Source organism: Lepidothrix coronata, unplaced genomic scaffold (genome assembly GCF_001604755.1).
Source record: "Lepidothrix coronata isolate B3197 unplaced genomic scaffold, Lepidothrix_coronata-1.0 Scaffold97, whole genome shotgun sequence".
Classification (NCBI taxonomy): domain Eukaryota; kingdom Metazoa; phylum Chordata; class Aves; order Passeriformes; family Pipridae; genus Lepidothrix; species Lepidothrix coronata.
Genome location: NW_016690277.1, coordinates 1903328 through 1915801, shown reverse-complemented (window position 1 = coordinate 1915801; position 12474 = coordinate 1903328). Strand labels below are relative to the sequence as shown.

Here is a 12474-nt window from a genome sequence, read left to right as displayed (position 1 = left end):
CTGTGATTCAGGTGCTTTTAATCTCACCTTTCCATGATTACAGACCAATTCTAATCGTTTGTACTGCACAGATTCTCCGACATGGTAATGCAAACACGACAGAGCCAAGCCACAGGACATCCAGCATTGTTTTGAAAAAACCAACCAACCAGTAAACAAACAAACAAAGGGGGGGGGAACTTTGCTGAAAGTAACCAAATAAAATAGTCTAAAGGTGCTTAAAGCAAGACGTAAGTTGTAGTTAACCCAGTAGGGTCCTTTTCTAAATGCTTGAGTCTCGCATCTAAACCGACAGAAACCACCGTCATTTAAATCACATGGTTTACGGGGCTGGGGCTCCAAGAACATCATGACATTCGTAAGGAGGACTCGGCAACGATCGCCCATTCCTTGCCGGAGTCACCCAGCACCTCGCCGTCACGTCCTTGTTCCCACACCGCAGACAGAACACAACGCCAGCAACTTCTGCGGCCGTCCTGATCTCGGTGCAGGCGCTACATCGCTCCAGCGACACAGACCCCGACCGCTGCATCCCTCCCGCATGTCCCGGCCGGGCACTCGCAGGTGCGAAGAGTGCGGGGACGGCGCTGCCCCGGGTGACCTCACTCGCCCGGGTCGGGAGCGGCGCTGCCCCGCGGAGCGCAGCCCCTCGCCCGCCGGCCGCGAGGGAGGGACGGGGGAGGCGGCGGGGCGGACGGGGGAGGAGTGAGCAGAGGGCAGGGCCGGGAGGTGCCGCCGCAGCGCGCCGGGGCCGCGCTGTCGCTGCCCGGACCCCGCCGGAGCGGAGGGTCCCGCCGCCGGTCCCGCCATGGCCGGGCAGCCCCCGCCCGCCGCCCCCAGGTAGGGCCCGCGCCCCTCCCCGCGCGCCGCCGCCTGCGCGCTCGGGGCCGCGCCGCGTGTGCCCGGGGCCGCCGCGCTGGGCGACAGCAGCACCGCCCGTCCCTGCCCGCCGAGCCTCGGCGCCGGGAGCCCGCGGGTCCCGCTGCTCCCGGTGAGTGTCGGCGCCGGGCGCCCGCGGGGACCCTCCCGGAGAGGAGCCGCCCCACTGCCGAGGATCCCCGGCTGCGGGCAAGGAGCATCCCCGGGCTGAGGGCGGTCACGGAGGGACCGCGCTGCGCTCCTGCGGTGCCCGCAGGGGAGCGGCCGAGCGGGAGCCGCTGCCGGGAGCGGAGCGGCGCCGGGAATTGGGGTTGGGCTGCGCAGGGGCGGGGGGCGCGCTGCACCTGCCGAGAGGTGGTCACCCATCGGGAGGTGATCACCTCGCTGGGGCTTTGCTCCGACGCAGAGAGCGGGAATTAGAGGGCTTTTCTTACAGGAGAAAGGAAAAACAGAGACTTTGTCATCTAAATTTGCCCTAACGGCTGGTTTTCATACCGTAGCGCCTTAAGAGAGTCGGTAAGTTAATTAGTGCTTAGTAATACCTTTAGGATATTGTGCTTAAATCACAGCGACGCGTGTCCGCAACCTACTAAGTCAGATTCTTATCTGAAAGAAAAATCAAAAAAAAAAAAAAAAAATCACTGTACTTCTGTTGTTCCGGCTCCAACGAACATGTATTTATAGTGGTTACAAACAACCGATTAGGGCAAAACTTCCTTCGAGACGGAAATGGATGCACAGATAGCAGTAGCCTACCGGAGATGCAAGATGTGGTTAAGCGTAATTTTTAACAATCAAAAGTAAATTGCATTTTGATGGTAGCAGGCAGACAAATACTGTAGAAATTGTACCATTTAAGTATGATACAGACTATCAGAGATAAAAAGTATATTTTGCAAATTATCACAATTCGTTTTGGTTTAGTTGCTTCCAGTGCAGTGTCTTAATGAGTGGTAAAAACCCGATAAAAACAAAGTTTGGAGAGAGCACAGCCTTAAAAGGAAGATAGTAAAACGACGCATAACTACCTGAACACGCAAGAGGAACTGCCGGGGGGGGGAGCGGGGGAGGGACGCACGAGAACACCTAAGTGGGTGATAATTACTTGCAGTAGAAATTGCTTTTATTTACCTGAAGAAGACAAAAAGCTTTAAAGCAACCCCTCAGAGAGAGTGGATTAAGTAGTGTTTCGTGTCAATAAACATTTACTGACCAAAGCTTAATAATGTTTTTCTACTTTGATCTGAATTGCCTAATCTAGAAATAATCCTTTACGATTCCTCCCCTGGCATTTCATGGTGAAATGAGAAGGATTTAGCTTTCGTTGTTGTTAATCATGTCTAGTAATTTTATATACAATTTTTGCCCACTGAATAACAAAGAGATTGTACAAACTTTAGTATTTTATGGGAAGCGACAATCTGAAAGAGAGAGGGACACAGAGTTTAAGGCCAAAGAGACTTTTAGGTTATCTGACATGACATCCCATATTTCAGACTCCACAAGGAAAATTGGCTAGAATGCAGCCTTGACCCCAAATATTCCAAAGAGACAGTCTTAAAGATATTAAGAGTTAGACAAGCTGCTGCTTTCCTTGCTTGTGGTCTTGTTCTCATTTTTACAAATTCACGTCCTTATAGTCATACAGCCATCTTCCAACTCCACACTATTGTTGCTAGGCTTTTCATCACTGCATGAAGGAACTGAAGAAACCAATACTACTCTATTCCAGAGCTCTGCCATCTGTTCGTCTCTTCATCCCAGCTATAGGCCTATTACCCAGATAATATTGCCTATTTCTGTAGAAAGGCCAAGGCTAATCTTGCTCATGTGAGCTACATACCTCTTCCTTCTTCCTGAAGAGTGATTCTTTTCCCACAGCTTAAGCAAGTCAGACTTCCCTACACCAAGAACCACAGTTCTCTCTTTCATCTCTCTTATCTCCTGAGGCTGGTATGTGGACAGCTGCTTGTTATTTGTTAATCAAGGTAACCTTTCTTTGCTGAACAGTGGTAAGCTTCATACTTTCTGTCTGTGAATAAGGATCAGAGGACTCCAGGAAAGAAGGTGACCAGAACAGTGAATAGTTCATTCAGGTCATTCCTGTCTTCACCAGGAAATCTTGTGAAAAAAGCATACCTGGGAAGTCATGGGACAGATAACTTGTTATCATACAGCTTCATCTCATTATTCCCATAATAAAATGTTTAGGCAACTTTTAATTGAAATCTAGCTACAGCAGCTGTTGAGAAATACAAACTCTGAATGTTAGCTTTTAGGAGTTAGCTTTACAGGCCTCACCAAAGAAAGTTTTCACTGTCAAACTGTTATAAATCAAAGGTATTTTGTGTCTTCCCTTCAGAATAATTTCAGGCACTGACCTGTTTCTGTGGCTGTTCATGTCTGATCTTACCCACCTACACACATCTTCCTAAACCAAGGCCACAGCTCTGCCCACTTGCTGACTTGCCTATCCCACATTATGATCAGTCCCTGAGTCCAGCACAAACTCAGAGTGCATGTTAGTTCCTGCTCAGGGCCTTCCCTTCCTTTGGCTTCCATATCTGAAAGCAAAAAATCCCCTGGTGTGGATCCACATCCCCTGGGTGTGGATGCCAACTGTTACTGCAGGGCAGGAGAGTGGCCTTTGGGCATCCACTGATAATTTAGCATTTCTAGCAGTAGCTTGCAGTGAACACTCAGCCTGGGGGTCAGATGAGCAGCTGCAGAGAACTGCACAGAACTGGTAGCTGCCACTTTTTCTTCAAGCAGCTAAAAGACATTTTTGGTGCAGGTTGCAATTGGGAAGCTGAAAATGTGGTCTATAACGATTTATTGTTTGGGGGTTTTTGTTTGTGGTGGGTGTTTTTGTTTAGTTTATTGTTTTTATGGTGGAGGGAAACACCCCCCCACACACACATTAATATCTTAAGCATACCAGCTTGCACTTAGCCTCTTCAGGCGAGAGACAGGAATAAAAAATGCTAGAACTTTTTACATATGAGGCAGGAACTTATTCCCCTTTGTTACTCAGTGACTATCTGGAATGCTGTTGCACAGAAGCCTAAGGACATACAACCACCCCTTTTGGTAAAACTGCAGTTTCTCTGCTTAAGCTTATTAAACTAAACCTATACACATATGCAATTTTTGGCCAACCCTGTATATCTGACGGTAATCTTAACTGACAAATAAAAGTCTTCAGACATCTCTTTCGGACTGGCATCTATACCTTTTGTGTGAATACTAGAAAGAAACAGAAGAATTAAAAGCATTTTTCAATTCAGAATTAGAAGCAGCACTAGGGCTTAGAAACAACATTAGACCAAATGGTAATTCAGAAGAATTAAAATGTATATCCACTCAACAGAGATGAGAAGTAGCAGTGTTTCTGTTCTAAAAAGTGAAAAAGACAAGCTCAAAGAAAGTCTGGCTATTTCTGAGAAACCTGCTCTGCTCTGCAAGAGGTGTTGTATCAGCACCACAAAATGATCTGTGCTACATCTCAGTAATACCTGGTGTGTGGCACATACTGCACAAAGGCTAAGAAAAGCCTTACTGGTTTTACAGGATCCTGTTGGAAACCAAGCATTGTTTATATTTGATGAACGTGCTAGGGGTGACCGCAGATGTAAAGAGGTAAGCTGGGATATTCAAAGCTGAGAGGAGATCCAAAAGCCAGGTCTGGACCAGAGCTCCCTTACAGGCAGCAGGCATGTGGCACACACTCAGTGCCACTGGGCACTTACACAGCCAACACTATGTCACGGGCAAAGCTCACAGCTGCACTTGTGGACCAGCAAAGCAGCCTGGATCTTGTGTAACAGAGAAATCAGATTTGGTGGCTTTGTACTAAGATGCTTTTAGGAGTGAATCAAATAAAACTTTGATCCTTTAAGGAGACAAGATTGCAGGCAAAGACTCCACAACAGCAGTGGGACTAAGCTACAGATAACAATTAATTTGAATAAATCGTTAAAGAAAACAGAATGTCAACAAAAATAAAATAAAACAGACAGAACAGCAGCACATAAACAAGACTCGATACTAAAAATTTATTTTGAAGAATTGTCAGTGATGAGTGAAATGAAATAAGTGAAGAAAACTACTTGGGATGATGGGGGCTGTTTAGTGAGACTGAGCACAGAGGCCACAAAGCTTACAGGTTTGTTCTCCAGATTTTTCCACCTCTGTGAGTAAAAGAGAACTAAGTGTATTACAAGTATTATTTAAATAAAAGAGGGCAAATAAAGAAATCCCCTGAACAAGAGTGTAATGTCAGAACTCTCATTATCAAGACAACTACATGCATTAGAACAGCAGCTGGTGTCACATATGAGGATGAAATTTGTTTTTATGCACTCATGCAGAACCAGTACTGCAGCCCAATCAGAGGAATCAGTTTAATACTTGCTGGGTATTCTTTTCATTTGCAAATTAGCAGATGAATTTGCCAGATGTTATGAGTGGAGTGGCCAGAAAATTTATCTAATGCTCTCTGGTAATTTTCAACATTCACCAACTTCTTACAATGCTAGTTTGACTGTCAGTGGTGGGAATTCTTGAAACAACATGCTGTGCCCTGTTTTCATGGGGAATTACTTTAAACAGTTCATTAACCTGGTTAACCTGTGTTGTTAAACATATGCAACAATTCTCAGAGATACTTTCTTTCAGTGAGGTTAGGGGAGAAAAAAATCAGCTGAAACCAGAAGGAACTTAAATTGTCAAAGATTATAAGTCTGTGGATGAGGATTCTTATCGCGTGAGGAGCAGGACTGTGGGTAACAGGAAGAGGGAAACTTGCAGAAGTTGTAAAGAAATTAACTATATAATTTCCATGCTTTGTTTCACTAATGAAATATGCACTATAGTGACAAAACCCTACTGCTTATTTCCAGGCTTGCATCTTTGTTTTTTCCTTTAGTTTACCAATCTCATCTGTTTTGAATTCTTTAATCCACCTTACCTTAGCCTCCCACATGAACTTCAGACTACTTTTCCAGAAAACATTCATTAATCTCCTCTTTCTGTTCTTGCTCCAATTCCATGCATCACTTCTCCCCTATCTGACTGCAATGCTTGTAATAGTGTCCTTTCAGTCTGCCAATATGTATCAACTCTTATCCTTCTTAGTTCAATCCTCTCCTTCTTCAAATATCCTTCCCCTAGTATAGACTTGAGAAACACTGACAACTGTAGGTGACAGTTTGAAACATCCATAATTTGTTGCTATGCTGTTCATTTTATGTATCATTTAGGCTATGACCTCCTTCCATTAATTGCTGTAGGCACACTCATTAGGCCATGGAGGTTTTGCCATCTCCTTCCTCAGCCCTATATTAATCACTTTAGTCTTTCTTATTACATCTTGTTTCTTCAGCTACTCCCTGAGAAGGAGGGAGCAGGGCATAAACTAGTGGGAGCCTTTATCAGCACTGTGGATAATGAACCCTAGCACTAAATCTGGTTCAGGTCCCTTCTCAGGCAACTGTCATTCCCTAAACGTGTGTCTAAAAACACCCTCTAAAGAACAACATTTTAAGCCATAATTGGCACCTGCAGCCAGAAGTCCCATATTTAGACAGCACAGTTGTGTGCTAGAGGTGCTGAGGAGGAGAGGAGGCTGAGAAAGCTCACTCCATTGAGGATACCAACCTGGGATCACAGAGACCCCAACAGTCTTCCCTCCAGGTATACTGCTCAACTGGAGTGCTGCCTCTCAGGGACAGTATTTACTTAATTAACAGTGGAGAAGCAGCTTCAACATGAGGGATCAGGAATGCAAGCACTAAGAGCCATGCAGATTTGAGCAGTCACTGAGAAGCAGAACAGGCAGTTTAAGTTTTTTCTCAAAAGAAGAAGAAAAATTAATTAAATTTCTACAGCAAAACAATAGGTTTAATTACCAACTCACTGAATAAAATGAAGCAGCAGCTCCCCCTCTCCTGGTGTGTTGTGCAGGCTCCTGGCTGTGCTCTCTGGGGAGAAGCGGGAAGGGAAAGCCTGCCTGGCACCCATGGGAATGATGCACTTTGAAAAACTTCACATCTATCCAGAGCTCAGTGTCAGAAACTTTTGGGGGGGTTTCCCCAATTTTTTAAAAACCTCTTTGCTTATCAGTGGATTCAAATGCTTCAGACTGCGTGTACAGTGCACCTTCCCTTCCTCCCGCTTCACTGAAAACAGAGAGAAAAAACTGTACTGCATATTTCTGGTTTTCTTTTTATAAGAACTACAAAATTAGCACGTGCAGATTAATACTACGATTGCTGGGATTTATTTTGTGCTCATTTTGAATTTTAAAACTTCTGGATTGTTTTAATTAATCTTTTTAGTTTCCATCATTAATTTTCTTCACTTCAAGATTTGCCTGATTATTATTAAATATCTGGCTACTGCCAATGCCCATGGCACATAATAGGTAGTCAGTGTTTTTTATCAAAGCTATGTTTCCTCTTGGTTGTGGCATCACAATTTATTATATATCTAATTATTCTTGAGTGCTGTGTAACAAAGTTTCCTTTCTAAGTCTTGATCAAATTTAATTTATAGCTGAAAGAGAAAGGACTTTTCTAAAACTTCTAACACAGAACTTTATGCTGCAGTTTATATTTCCCTGCTATTGAAATTCAGAACCAGCCAACAAGTCCTGTATAACCCTCAGCAGTCACTTTTAACACTGGGACCTGCCCTCCATGCTCCATCCTAATCTGGCTCCAGGCACTTGCAATAACCAGCTTTCAAGTGTTAGGGGAGCTTTTTTGTTTTCTGGAAAAGTTTTGATCTATTATATGAATTGCTGGAAAACTGGAATTCATTGAACTAAGACACTGTTGTGGTATAGTTAAGACGTTTTAAACAGAAAGGCACACAGAGTTCCACGGGACTTAGATTTTCTTCCAGCAGTGAAAAACCTCCGTGGTCCCCATGTAGTCCCTGTGAGATTGCATAGTTATCAGAATTTCATCTACAGGCACTCCATCAGCAGTGGAGCTATTCATTACATGCAGTGGCTCTTCAGAATATTAAAGGAAGAAAGAAATGGTGTCTCTTAGTTTTCAGAACTGTGTTTAAATTAAGTCCAAATCCTTTTCCCCCCAAGATAAATTTATAACTGCCTGTGCTATTTCAATTTGAAAAGGGAAGAGATCAAGTCAGCAGGGTAATGGTTCAACAACATGCTTATAGATTGTTTCTCTTCTATGTTGTCAGGGCAGTGTCTTCCTTCTCAGTGAAAAATGTGTTTTACCACTGTAGACATCTAATAAAAATGAACAGGTCATTTATTTTTAAAAGGAAAAGGTTTGTGTGCTGTTATGTTGAAATGAAAACTCATTATCCTTACATAAAGCCTGGAATAAGACCCTTCACTCAATAGGAATAAAAAATAATTGCTTCTTGAATATATAAAAATACAGAAGTAATAGCATGGCTATTAATGAGCTTAGTTAAGTGATCACATTGTGTCTGCCAATAAATTCAATCCTAAACATAATATGTGCCATAAATTCAGTGAAATCCCATGGTCACATTATACACATTCCTGAAAGTAGCATATATGAACTGTATCAATGTTCACATGATGTAATTTAAATGTTAGTGTAGTTACCAAGCACCAAGTTTTGGTACTTTTACAAGTATAGCCATAGTTGTAAGATTATGGAAATCAATAGTGTACATTATGGAACAGCACAACTGACTATAGGAGAGAGGTGCCTTTTTGTACTACCATCAGTAGCAGATTTTTATTTCATACAAATAAAATTGATAAGTATGCATGTATTTGCAACAGGTGATTTTTCTGATTCAGAAGGCAAGACTTGTAAGGGAGAGGCTTTTAAGGTATAGTGTATTAGAAAAATAATTGAGTAACTACTGAAAAAAATAGTGAAAGACCATAAACACATAATATAAATACAAATATTAATCCAAATCCAGTAATTAAAACAAACAAACAAAGAGGCCATAGGGCCAGGTTTACTTTGCATGGGTTGCTTTTGGATACACAGAACTAGACCTCTGTATTATACTGTGTTTTTCTCTGGCTGAAGTTGTTAAAGAGATTCCCCATTAATGAAACAATACTAATTATGCAAAACCTGGATTTAAGTGCATACCTTTTCTTTGACCATCTGAATTGAAAGAACTTAGACTTTGCAGTGTTGATCAGAGTAAAACTTAAACACACCCAAAGGCATAGAACAAGAGGCAAGCTCTACTCTAAATGAAATTAATAGAAAGAGCTTGGCTGTTGCTGGGCTCTGCTGAAGCAGAGTAACATCTCTGCCCTGGAGACAGTGAGTACTTTCTTTCAGCTTCCTTCATACTTTTTTGGGACTTCTGGGTGCATTACAAACACAAAAAACACACTGCCATAGTGTTTTTATTTTTAAATAGAAGCCTGGATAAGCTAATGGTTGTGATACATCTGCTCAATTTAGACACTGATTTTGTTCATCCAGTAGGATACAACCTCAGGGTCAGTTCCACTGAAGTTACTGTAGGAGCTTTCCCAGACTGTGGTGCAAGTGAACTTGTCTGTCCCTGAGCTAACATCTGATAAAACACTTCTATCTGCAAGGACCAAGCATGAAAAAAGAGCAAGTGGCATCGAAGAGCAGCTTAATCTCTTTCAGATTCTCTGCAACCAAATCCTCTCCTGCTGAGTGGATGACTAAGTATTCATGTCTACACATAGTCTGGTGTATTTTTGCATTAGGTGTAAATGCAGGAATACTCATTTAGCAAGTACTCATGGAATCACACTGCAGGTACTGGTAAGGTTGTCTGAGAGCTTAACCTGAGCTCAGTCCGTGGTGCAGACAGTGCTGCTGGACCTTGTGCATCCCACTGTGAACAAGGTAACCATTTCAAGCCCAGGTATCACAACAGTTTTATGGTTAATCTGAAGTTCATTGCAAAGCAGTCTCTGTTTACCTACATCGTATCACCAAGGGAAAAAATCAGATTAATTAAATTAATAACTCATTGACCTGATTCACTGTTAGACTCTCAGAGATAATGTCCTACATTCCTTATGTAGAGTTAGAAAGGCAGTAGATTTAGGGGTAGAAAGAAGAAAGATTCGTCTTGCCAAAAAAGCTCAATTATAATTTCTTGGACTGAAATCTCATGCTTCCCTTGTGCTGATGTAAGTGAGGAAGAAATTGGGAATATTGCCTTTATCAATCCTGTTAATCACATTACAGGTTTCACAAATTGAAGCAAGCTAAACCAAAGACAATGTTTGCAGTATCTTGACAGAATTATACAAAGGCATGTTCCATCATATTAGAAGCCAAGTTAATTAAAAGCAGCTTCATTTGTTCACATCTTTGAGAGTGCTGTTATGCTTTTTTTTAAAAAAAAACCATACTTTTAAGCAAGTGGGTTTTGAGGTCTTGTTTTCTATGTTATCACAGATTGTATTTATTGACATATTAACATAGCATCAAAATTTATAAGATTTGTGTTCCTTTGGGATATTAGTAGTAAATCAGAATTGCTTGGGAATATTTCAGGCATGTAAAATATGTTAAAATAAGATTTGTTGTGAATAAGCAATGACAGAATGTATTCCTTGGCATTAAAATAACCAGAATGTACTCTGACATTTTAACTAGATAGTTTATGAATGTAACTGCAGGTGGTCATAGAAACAATACTGGATTCAAGAGAATAGGAAATTTCTATGAATATTTCAGATGAAAACACTTATATTTGGACTATTGTTTTATTTTTCTGGTGTCATTAGTCAAGGTAAAAACATATTGCTTTCTGAGCTCCATTATAATTGTAAAAAATGTTTTGAAAGATTTAGCAGGAATCTAAACCAACTTGACTTCCTTTCAAAGAAAAAGGGTTGGAAAACTGAATAGAGTTGAAGAAATAATACATTTACTAGATAGGTACTTCTGAAAGTAAAATATTTACTGTAATGAAATTGAGTTTGGTAGGGACCAACATTACAACTATATAGTGTCATTTTGACCAATTATTTTTTCAATATATAAATATGTTGGTGAAGCTGCCTAACCAAAGAAATTAATGACAGTAGACGACGAATTGCTTTCATTTTTACAGCTATAGAAATTATGTTAGAATTGGGTGATGTTATTTCTGAGAACAGAGGAAGAAGAGTAGATTCTCTATGGAAGAATATCAATTAAATCCTTGGGCATTGGCAGAAATGCAGCCCCCAACACCCCTCCCAACAAAAAAAAAAAAAGGGGGGAAAAAGAAATAAGATGTTATGCTTTACTGTTCTGTGGCTTACCAGTGGCTGGGGACTCTTCAGGCATTTGGAAGAAATATTTTGTTATAATTTCCTCTAGTATTCAGGATCATTTACTTTTGTCCTATGGAGAGGTGCATCTTCAGCTACAGTATGCTGAAGTCAGTTCTCATGATTTTTATTAGCACTGTTCAGCATGATATTATGGCCACTTGGCTTGTCATACACAAACCTTGCTTTTTCCAAGACCCTAACCTGCTCCATAATCCTGATTCTCTGTTGAAAAATTTGGTTTTCCAGTATCACCAGTCCCTTTTCACTAACAGCTTTGCCCTTTACCTTTTTAAAGTAGCTGAAAGTGATGCTGCGACACTGCGAAATTACCATGCTTCTCCCTTAAATGTCTGTGGACAAGTCAGCCCTTTCTTAATCTCATAATTCCAAAGCCAGATTTATTATTTCTGAGGAGAGTGGATGCAAAGAATTTCAGAAAGTCTGCCAAACATTAGAAACATTCCATTAAAAGGATGAAAGCAATGTTCACCTTCTGATCACGCACATAATCCTGACTACCTACCACATTTCAATTACACTTGTACAATCTATTTGATTTGTAATCAATCTAAAAAAGAAAACACGGGAACAGCTAGCAAGTTTTGATTAGCTACATGCATTTTCTATTCAAATAAAATCATGACATACACATTTACTTTTAAGTTACGAACATCTTTGTCACATTTTTCTTCCTTTCAGAATTTTTCAGTATCTGTCTTGAATATGATTAGTGAAAAGCTTTTATAAAGTAGATTTATAAAAATCTTTAAAAGGTAACCCTTTAAAAAAAGTTGTCAGATAGTGAAATACTTGACTGCATGTGCTGTGCTTTGAGGCCTGTTTTGTCAGTATTTGACTGTTGTTTCTCCAATGTGCCAAATGAGAATCATGCTGCATGGGTTGATAACAAAAGCTGGTTGAGAAGCTTGACTGTGAAGTTTGGCTATATAATATAAAAAGATGTCAAAAAATATTTAAACTAGTTAAGCCAAGATTTACATCCTCCACATAAAAACACTGGTATCTTCCTATGTCACATTCCACTGGTTCTCCTGAAATGCCCAGCTGACAGTTTGTGCACAGCATAAGAAGGAAAGGAGCAGTCAGTGAACACAAGTTTTTAAATATAAGAAACATATAAAACAGACTTGGAAAAATTACCCAGTGCTTTATGGCATGAAAGTCTAATTTGCAACATCTTTGATTTCATCTGGAAAAATGCTGAGAATTTCCATTTCTAGTTGAAATCTGTGGGAGCTGCTTGCACATTTGTTATGTATTTAACTTGGACCAAGTTTCACCAG

The 12474-nt window shown here is 41.0% G+C and overlaps 1 protein-coding gene across 3 annotated transcripts in view; it reads left to right on the top strand.

Moving 5' to 3' along the window:
* The first annotated feature begins 427 nt into the window (after nt 1–427).
* The window catches only part of SPHKAP (SPHK1 interactor, AKAP domain containing), a 68488-nt gene continuing 56441 nt past the window's right edge, over nt 428–12474 (top strand). For 2 of the 3 annotated variants that reach the window (XM_017822422.1, XM_017822420.1), the window contains exon 1: nt 428–564. In XM_017822422.1, coding sequence (XP_017677911.1) covers nt 542–564 — 23 coding nt within the window. In that variant the 5' untranslated portion in view covers nt 428–541. Of the gene's footprint in view, nt 565–940; nt 992–12474 lie in introns of those variants that run through there. The other variant, XM_017822421.1, reaches the window with a different exon arrangement.